We start from the raw sequence: 16,523 nt of genomic DNA on the forward strand, positions 1-16,523 counted from the left end.
AAGAGAAAAATTATGATTAAATTAAAAGAAACATAGTGCATTATATGTAAGCTTTCCCACAAAAGAGGGAAGCACAAAAAACTTGAGTAAATCCAAGAAACATAATATAAGCATGAGACTTATGGACAATGCTCAATTTAAATTTCATATATTGTCAAATGTCTATTACAGACTGTGAATACTTTAATTTTTAAAATCTCCTGCGGTCCTTTTTATCTGTTTCAGAACCGAAGCTGCAGTGTTATTTGTGAACTAGGCCTTATAGCTTGTTAATATTCTTTACTTCTTAATTTTGTGGAATATTCTATAACCATCATAGACAGCCCTCTGAATTTGAATTTTTGACTTTAGCATCGATCTCCTTGTGTTTCAAAATCACAAAAAACAAGGAGATCACCATAACTAAAGATGTCAAGATTAAAGTTTGAGGTTAGCCATCGAGCTTTCTCTTTGGGAAAAGAGTTTAACCCTGAAGTAATTCGAAATCTGCATTTTAATGCAACTTTTCTAACTGAAGAATACAAGAAACTGGGTGGTTCCCCCCCCGCACCCCCCCGTTTGAGAAAGACATGTTTTCCTTGTGGAAATCTGTAATCTGAAAAACTATTTATATCAAGGAGCAACTGTTGGAAATAACCTAAATGTTATTTCAAAATTTAAAGGCCGATTAATGTAGTAGTGGCGATAGAAGAGCCGAGTTACGAGGTCCAAGGCAGAGCGGCAGGTGGGCCTGCGCGTGCGTGGCTGGCGGAGCGAGTGGATTCCAGGACCCCGCCGCCCGCACCGAAAGATTTTCGAAGGCGCCAAGTTTGGGTGGCGCGTCTGATTTACTGCGGGGTGTGAGTTATCCGAGCACTCCAGGGGCCGGTGGCACGCACAGTGCTGTGTTGTTAGAGTTGACCACGAAAGGAGGACGCAGTGAGCCGGGGCGCACAGGACTGAAGACGTTTCTTTTCTAGGTGCAAAGCCAAGGAAGCGCTGACCGAAACGCCCCGGGACATTGCGGGGTTCAGTTACCACTGCGGTGATCCCAAGTCCACACCTTTACGGGCTCCGCTGCACCGGCCTGTAGAAGCCCTGGCTTCCAGCCTCAAGCCACCACATCTCTGCACCGGGAAGGAAGGAGGGCCCTGGAGGCAGGAGGCGGCTGTGCTGGTTCGCCGCGCAGCACGGCGCGGAACCCGACGGCGGGTCTGGCCGCTGTGCCTCCTTGGCCGCGGCCGCCCTTGCACGGGTCCGCGCGGGGAGCTGGGCCGAGACCGGCCGCAGCCCCCGACGCACGGACTTCCTGCCCGGCGTCTCCCCCCGACTCGTCCCTAGAGGCTCGGGGGCGGCGAGTGCCGCGGACCTAGCGGTGGGGTGCGGGCGCCGGGGAGCCGGGGGCTCCTCTGGCGCCGGCAAGGACGTGACTTTGAGCGAAAGACAATGTCAAGTGCAAGTGAAGAAAAAAAGGAGAGGAGTACGAAGTAAATGTACCCAGGGCGCGTTGGACACTCTTACAACGGACACTCAGTCGACGGAAACCATCAGTTGAGGGTCGGGGGTGAGAAAACCTGATTTTCTGTTTACTGAACCGCCTCCCATTGCTCCAGAATTTAACCCCGAAGGAGCTTCGAGGCACCGCCCGCACCGTAAATCCCTGGGACTCGCACCCCGCAGACCGGCGTCCCGTGCCGCCTCTCAGACGGGCGCCCCGAGGCTGGCGCTGGCCCGTCTTTCCCTCCGGGCCCGCCTGAGGTTCCCGGCCGAGCCCGACCTTGGCCGTTCTTCCGGCTGCGCCCGGGAGAGGCCTGGAGGCCTGGGCCCGGCGCCGCTTCGGGCAGCAGGGCTCCGGGTTGGCCGGGGACGCAGCCCGGGCGCGAGTGCGCGAACGGGGCCGCGCCACTCCCGCCGCCGGGCGCAGGTGGAGGTGTTCTGCGGGCCGCTCACCCCGGGGCCGAAGGCGGGCCGGGCCCCCAGTTACCCGGGAAAGGTCTATTTTCGGGCCTCCCTCCCCCGCCCAGCGTGCGCCCTCCCCTCCTCCCCTCGGGTACAGTTTGTCTTTTTCGTTTTCTTTCCTCGACGCTTCTCGATTCCTCCATCCCTTTGCGGCACGCGCCCACCACCAACGCCGCGGGCGAATTGGAGGGCTCTATGTGCCTGCCCCGGGGGTGTAGCCGCGGGCCCCGGGGCCGTCTCCCCTACGGGCCGGGGACCGAGGGGGGGGGGGCCGCCTTGCCGCCAGGAGCAGCGCGGGCGGGAGATGCGCGGAACGTCCAGGACGGGGAGGGGGCCGCGCCAGCGCCCGGGCCCTGCGTCCCTCCCCATCTGTCGGACCAAAGCTGCTGAAGCTGCAGAATTGCGCTGGCGCCCGTCCACCGGCTGCAAACAAAACCAAACAAAACGCGGCGAAAGGAAAAGCGAAATGGCGCTGCTGAAAATGGAGCCTCGGCCTCTAGGACGTCTTTCTTTCCTCTGTCTCTTACTTCGTCTACTTTGTGTTTCTAGTCCTTCAACGCCCCTCTCCTCGGCTCTCCTCCCTGTAATCTCTACCCCATCGCCCCTTTGCTTTTCTGATTAACAACCTCCTTTCCCCGCTTTTCCTTCTTTCCTTTCCCCTCTCGGTTCCTCCTTCTCCATTTTGTGTCACAGGCGCTTCTCTTCTCAGTTCCCTTTCTGGGCTCGCGCTCCCCCGCCCGTCTCACTTGATGTTTTCTGCGTGTCGGGGAGCGGGGGCGGTAGGGACGGTGAGGCTAGGTAGCGAGTGGGTTTGGTAGAGACAGGTTTTATTTAGAACCCAAACAGCTCCTTTAATTAGCCGTGCGCTCGCCCTGCGCCCTCGTCCCCCGCGGCTCTGCGCCCGGACTCGCGCGGCGCCGTCCCACCAGCCAGGCGTCACCGCCCAGGAGGCGGCTCAGGGCTTACGCAGAAGTGAATACCTTTTTATATATTTTAAGCTTAGAATATCGTTTTTGCAGTGATCGTGAGCGTGGCATACTTCGGATAGGTGGATCTCATTTTCCCAAGGGACTTCCAAAGACCATTTTAAGAGAAGCGTGCAGAGAAGACAGCAATATTAATCACTTTTTCTTGTTTTCTTTTGAGCAGAGGGAACCCCAAGCACTAAGATACTTATGTTTTTAAGGCCAGACTTTTTTGAAAATGACTTTTTCTTTTACACTCATAGTTGACTTTGATCCTTTAAAAAATGAGGGTGAACTCTTTCAAAAGAGACCGATGCTTTTGAATACATAACACCCCCCAATTGTGGTTCTCGGATAATTTCTCTAGACGCATTATGATTTTGAGGTTCAAGGTCTCTAAGCGCTCTTCAGTGAAACAGTGGGAAATATGTTGCTACGTTAAAAGAGCAGAAGGTGATATTTCCTGATTGTGCTCTATCTTAGTAGTAGAGAGTGTCGGGGTTTGTTTTTGCTTTTTTGGGGGGGGGGCTAAGGGGGAGTTGGGCAGAATTTGCCTTGGTTCTGTTAAAGAACCAGCTGATAGAAGCTATTTCAAGTGAAGAGCTTCAGTCAATACAAATCTTAAAGCAGTGACATCATTTTCTGACCTGAGTTCGTCTTTTAGTCATGGTAGAAAGGTTAGTCTCCGTACAATATTTGAAAATAAACTGATTTTGCTTCCCAGTATATTTATTACCAACTACACTTCACTTTATTCCCAAATCTTCTGGCCAGTTTCACCTCCTCTAGAGGTCTGTCAGAACCATATCCTCCAGAAGAAAACACAAGTGCTCCTCCCGTATGTGATTCTAATGCTCTTGGAATTATTTGAAAAGATTTCAAACTTTTACAAGGAGAATCTTTTAAAAAATGTCTCAGGTTAGTATTCTTTGAAAGAATCTTAGAATGGTTCTTTGTAAAAATTACCTTCCTTGGTTTTCATTTATTGCTTTGATTAAAGTTAGGTTATGTTCATCTCTTACTTTCAGACTATTTCTTTATGAAAGAAAGGAGAAAGGAAGTAGGTCTTGCAAGAACTAAACCAATGGAACTAGGCCTTATTAAGAGCCTAAATCTGTGAATTGCTATCCTCATGATATGTTTATCAAATTGAGTTTTGCATGTGTTTTTCTCTGACTCAAATAGTTGACTTTATGTCTTTTAAAAATAGGTTTTAATCCAGGCTCCTGCTGCTTTGTTATGCTTTTCTCCTGGTAGATGAACAAATAAAATGAGTCTCACTGGAAGGGTAGGTAGATTTTCTTTTTTCCAGACAAGATTTCTAAAAATAGGCAAAGTTAGAAAGTTATTATTACCCTTCATTTTAATTGGAATGATTCAGTACTTAATACCAAGTTAATACTATTAAGATGTTATTTCCTGCTCAAAGGAGATAAATTAAGGCACAACTCAGTTTATTTTAGATGGACAACTTTGTATATAAGCAAGTGGGGCTAGAAAAAAGTATCATATATTTAGATATCTAGATATCTAGTACTAGTAATGTTCAAAGCCCATCGAGGCAGTGTATTGGGGAGAAGGGTATAAATCAGACATGGTATCTGATGTTGAAGAGTTTACAGTTTGTAAGGAGGGATTAATTCCTTCTTTATTTTTTCTCATTTAAAAACAAACATTCATATGGACAAAAATAAAATTAGATCCCTACCTTACTCTACACACAAATTAAATTTCAGATAGACCAAAAACCTAAATAAGAAAAACAAAACTTTAAAAATATTGGAAGGAAATACAGGAGAATATCTTTATGACCTTGGTGTAGGGAAGGATTTCTTAAAACATTAAAATGCACAATCCATAGAGGAAAGGATAAATTGAATTATGTTAAAATAAATCATATATATATGACAAAAGACATCATAAAAGGACAAATGGAGACAATATTTCCAAGACATGAACTCGACAAAGGATTAATATTCAGAATGTGTGAATAGCATATAAAGAATTTAATAATTTACACATGAATAATCATGTAAGTAAAGGATACGGATATACACATGTGAAGTAAAAGTATAGTGCTATTACCAGGAAGGATATATATTGACTTCAAAAGTGATTTCCTTTTGGAGAAAAGGAAGGAGGGGAATAGGAAGGAATCCAAAGGGGGTATCAATTCTTTATAAAAAGATCAGAGCCACCTATGGTAGGATGTTAACCTTTTTGTTGTTTGTACTTTATCATAAGATTATTATAATTGGACTTCCCTGGTGGTGCAGCGGTTAAGAATCCGCCTGCCAATGCAGGGGACACGGGTTTGAGCCCTGGTCCGGGAAGATCTCACATGCCGCGTAGCAACTAAGCCCGTGTGCCACAACTACTGAGCCTGCACCCTAGAACCCGCGAGTCACAACTACTGAAGCCCGTGCACCTAGAGTCCGTGCTCCACAACGAGAGAAGCCACCGCAATGAGAGGCCTGCGCACAGCAATGAAGAGTAGCCCCTGCTCGCTGCAACTAAAACAACAAAAAAAGAAAGCCCGCGAGGAGCAACAAAGACCCAACGCAGACAAAAATAAGTAAGTAATAAATAAATGTATTAAAAAAAAGATTGTTATAATTTATTTAAAAATCTTTGGAACTTCCCTGGTGGTGCAGTGGTTAAGAATCTGCATGCCAATGCAGGGGGCACGGGTTCAATCCCTGGTCCGGGAAGATCCCACATGCTGCAGAGCAACTAAGCCCGTGCGCCACAGCTACTGAAGTAGAGCCTGGGCTAGAGCCTGGGCTCCGCAACAAGAGAAGCCACTGCAGTGGGAAGCCCGCGCACCACAACGAGGAGTAGTCCCCGCTCATGCAACTAGAGAAAGCCTGTGCGTAGCGCAGCAGCAAAGACCCAACACAGCCAAAAATAAATAAATAAATTTATTTTAAAAAAAAATCTCTAACATCAATTCCTAGTGCAAAAAACAAACAATGACACTTTTCTTTTTCTTAGTAATAATCTTTGTAGGATGGTGTTCACATATATGATGATAAAGTAAACACCATTCCTTAGTATTTTTCCTCTACTGTGTTTGTTATATGATGTTCACATCACAGAGATTTCCCTAGTTTGGTGTTTCTCTGTTGTAAGCTTATTTGTTTTCTGAGTACATTTAGTGAGAAGAGAGAAACATGTTTGAAACTATGAATAAATATAAGAGCATTTATTCTTAGATGATGTAATCATTAAAAATGCTTTTAGAAGGAAGTAAATTAAAAACCTTCCACCCCATTATAGAAACACTTTTGAAAAATCAGTCTCAGGCCTAGCATGCAAGATGTTATTTTGGCATGTTTGATTTTTTTGGTGCAGATTGAGTATGAGGAATTGGTATTTTGGAAGTATATATGTGGTCTCGTGTTCTCATTCTACATGGCAGGAGTTCATACAATGTATATTTCTACCGTTGCTACTTTTCATTAACAGAAGTTTTGTTTGCTTGTAGCTTTCCCAGGGACTATTCATAGTATGGCAGCACTGAAATGATGTAATATTTCATTTGCTTTGAGACTTTATGTTTGTTAGTATTAGGCCAACAAGCATGGGGAAGCAACATGGTTATTGTTTCGCCTACTCATGTGTGAGCTGAGCGAGGGGCGTTCCCACATGGTATGAACTCCTGCCGTATGCGTTGGTGGGCGACGCCAATACAATCATGTCAAATGCAAGTGTCGTGAGATGCATTACTCTTTGGGCACATATGGCTCCTGCTCATTATGCCAAAGTAACCTTCTGGAAGTCCTAAAACTTTACTCAGAAACCTTTTATGACTCCCTAATGCCAACAGAATTACAGTCCAAGTCTCTTCTCTGGCAGTAGAGGCCCCTGTACCCTCATTACACTTGCATTTCCAGCCTCATTTCCAAAGACAACTGAAATAAACTGTCTTTTAGCTGCTAATCTGTATTATTTGTACTATGTTTATTAAAAAGAGGGGTCTATACTCACTTGTCTCTCTTTTCTTTCTTCCTGTATAAATTAGAATGTAATAGAAAACCCAGCTGAAACAGAAGGTTGTTTTTTGTTGTTGTTGTTTGTTGTTGTTTTTGTTTTTAACGTGACAAGAAGTCCGTGGGTAAAGAGTTGCTAATATTTTCTCAGCGGTTCAGTGATGTCATAGCTCTGAAATTCGCTTGACCTTTACCTCATGGTTGTAGAATGGCTGCTACACTTCAAGTATCACATCTTCACCGTGGGTGCAAAGGTGGGAAGGCAGGCAGAAAGTTTATTCTTCATCAGCCTTAGCCTTGTAGAGGAGGTAAAGTATTTTCCAAAAACACCCCACCAAAGGATTTCCTCTTACATCTCATCAGTCAGAATTTTGATATAGTTTAGGAACTGGGCCCATGTTTCCACATCAAAGGGAATCTTCTCGATGCCTAAAGAAAACTGAAGTTCTGTATAGCAAGGAGGAAATGCGGGAGTGGTTTTTACTTAGTAAGCACTGCCATGTCTCCTAGTTTGCACCTCAGCATGTGCAAACCCGTTTGTCCCTGTCACTCTCTAGAAACATCTTTAACTGCTATCATCAGTGACTTTTGGACTTTTTAGTCTAATGGACACTTTATTTTCTAACTTGCTTGAGCTTCTTGTGGGGCTCACCCACACCCTCTTTGAAATTTATTCATCAACTATCCATTCATCACATACTATGTATCAGGCACTCTGCTAGGTGAGGAGAATACAGAACCAAATCAGGCATAGTCTTGGCCCTCCACAAGTTTATAGTCAAGCGGAGAAGACAGGTGAACAGGTAAGTGCAAAAATATTAGAGGTGCTGTGATAAAATGAGATAAAGTGGGGCACAGAGAAAAGAGCAGTCATTTATATAACTCAGGTGCTAGGCCCCTTTTCGGGGAAGGAAGGGGTGGTACAGCCATTAACAAAGACAGTCTTACGGTTGCTTTGTTGGTTGCCTCTTTGCCTTCTGCCCTAGAAAAATACAGACCTCTGTAGAAAAGGGGGAGAAGATGAGGACCACGGGGCTGGTCTCTCCCCTTTCCTTGGCCTGACAAATACATGTGAAATTCTGAAGAATAGTCAACCAATTTTTTTTTTAACTTCAGATTATCCAACTCATACAGAATCCACCCAGTGTAGGGGTTGTGGAGTGACTTCTTTGGTTTGTTTACCTCATCTTGTGTTCTCTTAAGGGTATCTGGTCTCACCCCTAAACCCTGGGTAGGCCATGTCTCTACTCTCTTAGAGCCAGAGTCTGACTACTCAGGATGGCAGAAAGGACATGTCTGGAGAGATGCACGTTTGTCTGCTGGATTGAAGAGTAGGACTAGGGAAGAAGACAAGGCGTGATGAGAGAGATGAAGCTGGAGAGGTGGGTACCAGTTTATGTCATGCTAGAGGGTTTGAAGATATTTGGTAGGTCATAGGTACCCAAACTTTCTCAGTTCACCGCACCCTTAGTGTCTCTCTAATTTTTTCATGATGCCCTAGGCCAAGAGAAATAACAGTTCCATTCATTACGTAGTTAGTTCCAAATGCCATAATAGTGGTAGTTTGTGTGGTGTCTGATAGATGTTGCTGCGTTTCCCTCAAAAAAATTAAATAGCTTATAGCAAACCTGAGTTCACTGCGGTGCCCAAGGGTGACTTGTGCATAGTGTGGGAACCATGGTATAGGTTATTGAAACTTTTTCATTTAGTAAATTAAATATTCAGTTTTGTGTTTTCGAAAGATCACTCTTTCAGTGAATTGGAGGCTTGTATGGGGTAAAGGCATGATGGGAGTTAATGGCAGCAGTTTACGGAAGAAGTGATTAGGCTGTAACATGCGGCACACTAATGAGAATGCTGTTGGATCTAAGATATCTTATGGAAGTAGAATGGATAGGATTACCTTATCAGTCGGTTTTGGGAGAGGGAAAGAGAGAGGATGATTCCTAGATTGCAGGTTGGGTTAAAGGGTACATGATAATAGAAATGTAGGAAAAACATGTCTTGGGAGAAAGAGTTCCTTTTCTTGGCATGTTGAATTTGAGAGGTTTCTTAAGGACAAGATGGATATATGGTGTTGGACCTCAGGAGCAGTTCTGGAAGAGAAATGTAAATTGATAAGTTGTTTATATAGAGATTGGGGTTGGCACCATGAGACTAGGGAGGAAGCATGCCAGTTTAGACAGTCAACGGAGGAAGAGGCTCCTGCAAAGGGGATAGGACCAGGAGAGGGGTCACGAAGCTTGTACAAGGCAGTGTGTTTGGATGAAGCCAGGACTCTACTCTTACCATTCTGTTCTATGGACGTCTGGGTCTAACTGTTTCCTGTGGTGGGATCCCCTGGGTAGAGCTTCATTGGGGCAGCATCACAAAGAACTCTGACTGATCTTCGTGCTGCAGTGGAGACGGTGGAGTTGGGAGGGTGAGGGGCTCGGGAGAGGTGAATGGCACACGTCCAAGGAGGGTTCTCTGCAGCACCAACTCAGCCTTATGTCCAAGGAGCCGCCCATTCTGGGCCCCCAGGAAAGGAGCACCATTTTTATGCCCACACTTTAAGAAAAAATAAGGTAATGGTCTGTTTACAGTATCAAATACAATACAGTGATAAAGTAAGAAGGAGTGGTGAAAGTCCATGGAGTCTGACAATTTGGAGGGTCTTGGTGACTTATTGAAATACTTTTCTGCAGTAGAGGGAGGCAGAAACCCAAGGAGCAAGGGAGACAGTCATGTAAACAGATAATAACAATGTAATGTGATAAGATACAAGGTTTCCTATCAGGTAGGGTAGCTTTCTCCTGCCTCTATCATTCACTAACCACTTCTTATCAGTGCCTGTCACTGGCAGGCTGATCTCTGACGGCTCTGAAACATCTGTTCCCTGGGTTCCGTTCTAGTTCCTCTCTTCTCTGCTTGCTCTTCCCCAGCAATTTCCTCCCATCTTAGGACTTAAACCAGCACCACCAGACACTTGATTTCTCAATCTATATCTCTAATTCCCTGACTTTCTGACGTTGAGTTCTGCATTTCCAGAAACGTGCATGGGACTGGGCATGTGCAAGGTTTTCAGTCACCGTGTACTGATTTAAAATTTGATCCTAAATAAACTGATAATACAGAGGTAGATTTAGATATCAAGCCACTGCATTTTACAGAGTGAGTAGGTAAGGAAATGTTTCCTGCCAGATTTGTCATCAAATTTCAGTAATTAACCGGAAACCAGGTGACAGTTTCAACACGGGAGTTGGATTAGACCCCGCTAGTCACAGTGAACAGTAGATTAGAATACACAGATTTGCAAATCAGAATGCAGGTTCCACTGCTAACTTTGGGCAATTTTGCTAATTCTCTGTGCCTTCATTTCTACACTAGTAAACAATTGAAAGGCACGGTTATGTTTCCTGTTTCTATTTATTTTAATTGAGATATAATTTGCATACCATAAAATTCACTCCTTTAAAGTGTACAATTAAGGGTATTTACAGAGTGTGCAACCATCATCACTATCTAATCCCAGAATATTTTAATCATTCCCCAAAGAAACCCCATGCCCACTACCAGTCATCCTCCAGTCCCCCATTCTCCAGTCCTTGGCTTCTGCTTTCTCTGTAGATTTGCTTATTCTGGACATTTCATACAAATGGAACCATACAATATGTGGTCTTTGAGTCTGGCTTCTTTACCTTTGCATGAAAAAACAAATCAAAACAAAAAAAACAGCATGAAGTTTTTAAGGTTCATTCATCTCATAGCATGTGTCAATACTTTATTCCTTTTTATGGTTAAATCATATTCCATGAATTGGACATAGCACATTTTGCTTGTCAAATCGTCAGTTAATGGATTAGGTTGTTTCCATCTTGAGCTATTGTGAATAATGCTGCTGTGAACATTATTGTATGAGTTTTTGTGTGGCCCTATGTTTTCAAGTGCTTAGGAGTAAAATTGCTGGGTCATATGGTGACTCTATGTTTAACACTTTGTTTTTTGCGGTACGCGGGCCTCTCACTGTTGTGGCCTCTCCCGTTGTGGAGCACAGGCTCTGGACGCGCAGGTTCAGCGGCCATGGCTCAGGGGCCTAGCCCCTCCATGGCATGTGGGATCTTCCCAGACCGGGACACGAACCCGTGTCCTCCGCATCGGCAGGCGGACCCTCAACCACTGCGCCACCAGGGAAGCCCTATGTTTAACATTTTGAGGACCCATCAAACTGTTTTCCAAAATAGCAGTATCACTCTACGTTCTCACCAGCAATGTAGAAGTGTTCCAGTTTCTGCACCTCCTGGTCGACACTTGTTATTGTCCATCTTTTTTTATTATTGCATCCTTGCAGATGTGAAGTGATATCTCATTGTGCTTTCATTTACATTTCCCTAATGACTAATGATATTGAGCAGTTTTTCATGTGTCTGTTGGCCATTTGTATAGCTTCTTCCAAGGTATGTCTACAAATCCTTTGCCCATTTTTAAATTGGGTTATTTTTCTTTTCATTATTGCAGTTTAAGAGTTTTTATATTGATATATTCTGGATGTTAGACTCTTATCTGATATATAATTTGCAAATATTTTCTTTCATTCTGTGGGGTTTTTTTCCCCTCACTTTCTTGACAGGGAACTTTAAAGCACAAAAGTTTTCAATTTTGATGACATCCAATTTATCTATTTTTTTTCTTTTTTTACTTGTGCTTGTATTTTTTTTTTAAAGAAATTGTTGCCCAATCCAAGGTCATGAAAATGAAGGCCTATGGTTTTTTCTAGTAGTTTTATGATTTTAGTTCTTACATTTAGGTCTTTGATCCATTTTGAGTTAATTTTTGTATATGGCGTGAGTTAGGGATCCAACTTCATTCTTTTGCATGTGGATACGTTGTCCCAGAACCATTTGTTGAAGACTGTTCTTTCCCTATTGAATTGCCTTGGCACACTTGTTGAGAATCAGTTGGTTACAGGTATCTGGGCTTTCAATTCTATTCCATGATCTCTATGTCTATCCTCATGCCAGTACCGCAACTGCAATTCCAGAACTGTAAAGTGAATTACATTGAAGACATTCTTATTCTCAAATTACTTGATAATTCAAGAGACTTGTCAGTTTGGATTTTCTTTCATACCTTATTGAAAAAGAAGCCTTGCATTAAAGTCTCCCATCTAAAATAAGTAAATTATATGCATAAATCTAAATTTAAGTGCTCACCTGCATGAACCTTTTATATAATTCTACTTTTACGTTGATGATGTGGGCTTTGGCAATTTCTCTGTGTATTCTATGAAGCAGTTAAAAAGTCAATTATGAACTGAGACTTTCAATTTCTTATTGTTAGAATGCTTAATGTTAATTTAAAACCTAGTGTATGACTTCAAGCAAAAGCCTTCAAATTATTAATTTTAAAGAAATATGTATTTGTTATGCCTGTGAACTTAGACAAATGATTTTTTTTTTTTTTTTTTTTTTGTGGTACACGGGCCTCTCACTGTTGTGGCCTCTCCCCTTGCGGAGCACAGGCTCTGGACGTGCAGGCTCAGCGGCCATGGCTCACGGGCCTAGCCGCTCCGCGGCATGTGGGATCTTCCCAGACCGGGGCACGAACCCGTGTCCTCTGCATCGGCAGGCGGACTCTCAACCACTGAGCCACCAGGGAAGACCTAGACAAATGATTTTAAATGTCTCTATTCTAAATGTAAGAATTCTCAGAAATGAAAAATCTCTTCACTCGGGCAATAGAATCTCTTGATTCAATTTTAGTCTTTGTATTTCTGTTACTGGCAATCTTAATAGGAAAAGAAAGCATAAAAAACATTCCCTAGGTTAGAAAAAATATGGTAGTAAGGTGAAGCTCACATGATGGGGAAAGAATTCTCTTGAACTGCCGTAGACAGTTGTATTTGGTTCTTTAGCTCATAAAGAAAGTTGGATTTTTTTCCCTCTAAGTAAACAGATCACAAACTCTTTCCTGGTCTTGACAAAGGGGAACCCTTGGCACAATGTTTCTGTTGAGATCCCTTGTTGAATTGTGCATAGATCCCCTATTATCTCTGAAAGGATTTTTGTGATTATTTAGACAGTGCTAAATCTTTGAAAAATCTCTGCTCCCTATGTTTTATTGGTCATGCTTAAGAGCTGTGTGATGGTTAATTTTATGTGTCAACTTGACTGGGCTAAAGGATGCCCAAAATGCTGGTAAAACATTATTTCTGGATGTGTCTGTGAGGCTGTTTCTAGAGGAGATTAGCATTTGAATCAGTAGACTGAGTAAAGAAGATCCCCCTCACCAGTGTGGATGGGCATCATCCAATCCATTGGGGGCCTGACTAAAGCAAAAGGCAGAGGAAGGACCTTTCTCTTTGAACTGGGACATCTTTCTTGTTCTGCCCTCAGACTTTGGTGCTCCTTTTCTTGGGCAGGACTGGGACTTACATCATTGGTTCCCCTGGTTCTCAGCCCTTTGGGCATGGACTGGGCCTCCAGCTTCTAGATGGCAGATCGTGGTTCTTCTTAGCTTCCATAACCTCAGGAGGCAACACTTCAGAATAAGTCTCTTTCTGTATATGTGTCCTATTGGTTCTGTTTCTCTGAAGAGCCCCAACTAATACAAACTGTTTTGTGGCAGCCAGTCCAGGACAAGAGGCACACTTGTCCAAACTCTGATAAACCCCAGCAGCTCCATGTGAGTCTTAGTTCAGTTTCAGAAATTCAGATGTATCTGTTCACCAAGAGGTTAACAGGTGAGGAAGACTTGATTCTTTATAACCAAGTGATAAAGGATTTTATTTTATTTATTTATTTATTTATTTATTTTTTGCGGTACGCAGGCCTCTCACTCTTGTGGCCTCTCCCGTTGTGGAGCACAGGCTCTGGACGCGCAGGCTCAGTGGCCATGGCTCACGGGCCCAGCTGCTCCGCGGCATGTGGGACCTTCCCAGACCGGGGCACGAACCCGCGTCCCCTGCATCGGCAGGCGGACTCTCAACCACTGCGCCACCAGGGAAGCCCAAGGATTTTATTTTTGAACCACAAAACTCAATGACCATTCACTGAGGGCTTCATCCCACCCAAAAATCATAGGCAACGGTTGTTCCACTTTCTGGTGGCTATTTCTCAGGAGATGAAGTGTCAGGTCATAGTGATTCAGTGAACATATAACTGAAACAAACAAAGAAGAGGTACAGTTAGGGGACTTTAAAATAAAATTTAAATTATTATTTCAAGAATATTCCTGTTTAAATAGTTGAGACTGTACATATGATGTTGAGGAATCCTGAGAAGTTCTGTTTCTGCCAGACTCATGATCGACATCACTCATCTCTCTGTGCTTCTTCTAGCCTCATTTTTTTTTTCATTTTACCATTATTTCAGATTGATGTTACAGTATCCAGTATACTAAATGTGTTAGAGGGAGCAAAAGCACCTAACCTGAATCTAGTCATCAGGAAACACCAGACAACCTGACATTTAAGGACATTTTACAACATAACTGGCCTGTACTCTGCTGAAATGTCCAAGTTATGGTATGTAAGAGACAGAAAGAGACACAGACTCAGGAACTGTTACAGATTAAAGAAAACTGAAAGACAGGACAATGACATGCAAATTACGATCTTAAATTTTCTTTTGCCATAAAGGACCTTATTGGAACAACTGGTGAAATTGGAATAAGATCTACAGATTAAGTCCTAACCCTAATGGTGCCGTATCAATGTTAAGGTCCTAATTTTGATCATTGTTCTGTGGTTATGTAATAGAATTCCTTAACTTTAGGAAACACACTGAAGTATTTAGGGGCTATTACATCTGCAATTTACTCTTAAACAGATCAGAAAAAATTAAATATTGAGAGAAAGAAAGAGAAAAGGATAAAGTCAGTGTAGTAAGATACTAACATTTGGGAAATTTGGTTGAATTCTTTGTACTATTCTTGCAACTTTTAAGTCTGAAATCATGTTTAAAAAACCTTTAAACTAGTGGAAGATTTTTAAAGTCTCCAAATTATTTTTTAAAAATGTCTATTGTACAGTACTCAAGAACTACTGTGCACTAAAAAAAAAAAAAGAGGCAGGATAGACTAGCAGTTAAGTGAGTTGTCTGGAGAAGGATGCCTGAATTTGAACTCTCCCTGTCACTTACTAGCTGTGTGATTTTGGGTAAGTTACTTAACTTCTTAGTTTCTCTACCTGTAAAACAGGGATGATAATAATGGAACCTACTTCACAAGGTTGTTATAAAATTTGAATGAGTAAATATTTGCAAAGGCCTTGGAACAGTGCCTGAAACAAAGTCTTATATATGTGTTTGTTAAATGAATAAGTCTAGAAAAGCACTTCAGCCTTAACGGTACCAAAATCACCTTTAGAAATAGCAGTATTTTTTTTTTAACATCTTTATTGGGGTATAATTGCTTTACAATGGTGTGTTAGTTTCTGCTTTATAACAAAGTGAATCAGTCATATATAAACATATGTTCCCATATGTCTTCCCTCTTGCGTCTCCCTCCCTCCCACCCTCCCTAAATAGCAGTATTTTAAACTTTAAAAAAAATGTTAAAGTTTTTCTAGAGACAGTCGATTTGGATTCTTATTAGTCTCTTCTTTGATCAGCTTGGGATTCCTGTTGCTTCCTTTGATAATCTCTAGTACTAATTTTTTAGTCAGCTTCATATTAGGAACCTGTAAACTCCACTAATATTTTAGAACAAATATTGAATATAGATAGCTCTTTCACTTTCACTATTATTTCAATTATTCAGTACATTTATTTAGCATGACTAAGTCAAGTGCTATGGGAGGTATAAAGACGGATAACATTTCTGACCTCAAGGAGTATATAGGTTAGAACGGAGATTCAATAGGTGCAAACATGGCCACAATATAATGTGAGGTTTGGCCAAGGAAGAAGTGCTAGATGGTTTACAAGAGGGAAAGATTTTATCTAGTTGGAGGGATCAAGAAAGGTTTCATAGGATGAGGCCACTATATGAGCTTGAAGGAGAAGTAAGGCTTTAATAGGCAAGATGACGAACGAAGGATATTCTAAGTACAGGGATGAGTGGAAAAAAAAAAAAAGGTACAGCAACAAGGAACAGCAGGTGGTACCTTGGGCAAGTTATTTAAAGTTTAAATAGGCTTGGGGTTTAAATTTTAAACCATTATAAGCCTTAGTTCCTTTATCCATAGAATGGGTATAACAATAGTATCCATCTTACAGAATAGATGAAAGATAAATATAATGCATGTATCTGACAGTAAATGCTCATTAAATGTTATTATTTTTGGTACACATTTATTGGAGCTTACGTTTTATGTAGGGAAATTGGAACATGGAATGTATTGGATTAATATTAAGTAGTGAAGGGACTTCCTTGGTGGTACAGTGGTTAAGAATCCGCCTGCCAATGCAGGGGACACAGGTTCGAGCCTTGGTCCGGGAAGATCCCACATGCTGCAGAGCAAATAAACCCGTGCGCCACAACTACTGAGCCTGAGCTCTAGAGCCCACCAGCTACAAATACTGAGCCCGCATGCCACAACTAATGAAGCCTGCACACCTAGAGTCCGTGCTGTGCAACGAGAAGCCAGCGCACTGCAACGAAGAGTAGCCCCCGCTCGCCGCAGCTAGAGAAAGCCCCTGCGCAGCAA

At 42.7% G+C, this 16,523-nt stretch overlaps 2 protein-coding genes across 2 annotated transcripts in view; both read left to right on the top strand.

Annotated features, from left to right (window-relative positions):
* Positions 1-16,523, top strand: part of LOC117197040 (uncharacterized) — a 33,307-nt gene that overhangs the window by 12,412 nt on the left and 4,372 nt on the right. Inside the window, exons 3-6 of the mRNA XM_049704842.1 lie at positions 663-807; positions 1,073-1,466; positions 1,536-5,478; positions 8,099-8,277. Coding sequence (XP_049560799.1) covers positions 663-807; positions 1,073-1,466; positions 1,536-2,560 — 1,564 coding nt within the window. The 3' untranslated portion in view covers positions 2,561-5,478; positions 8,099-8,277. The remainder of the gene's footprint in view (positions 1-662; positions 808-1,072; positions 1,467-1,535; positions 5,479-8,098; positions 8,278-16,523) is intronic.
* The window catches only part of LOC117197043 (uncharacterized), a 157,299-nt gene continuing 149,030 nt past the window's right edge, over positions 8,255-16,523 (top strand). The window contains exon 1 of the mRNA XM_049704845.1: positions 8,255-8,321. Coding sequence (XP_049560802.1) covers positions 8,255-8,321 — 67 coding nt within the window. The remainder of the gene's footprint in view (positions 8,322-16,523) is intronic.

This window comes from Orcinus orca, chromosome 2 (assembly GCF_937001465.1).
Source record: "Orcinus orca chromosome 2, mOrcOrc1.1, whole genome shotgun sequence".
NCBI lineage: Eukaryota > Metazoa > Chordata > Mammalia > Artiodactyla > Delphinidae > Orcinus > Orcinus orca.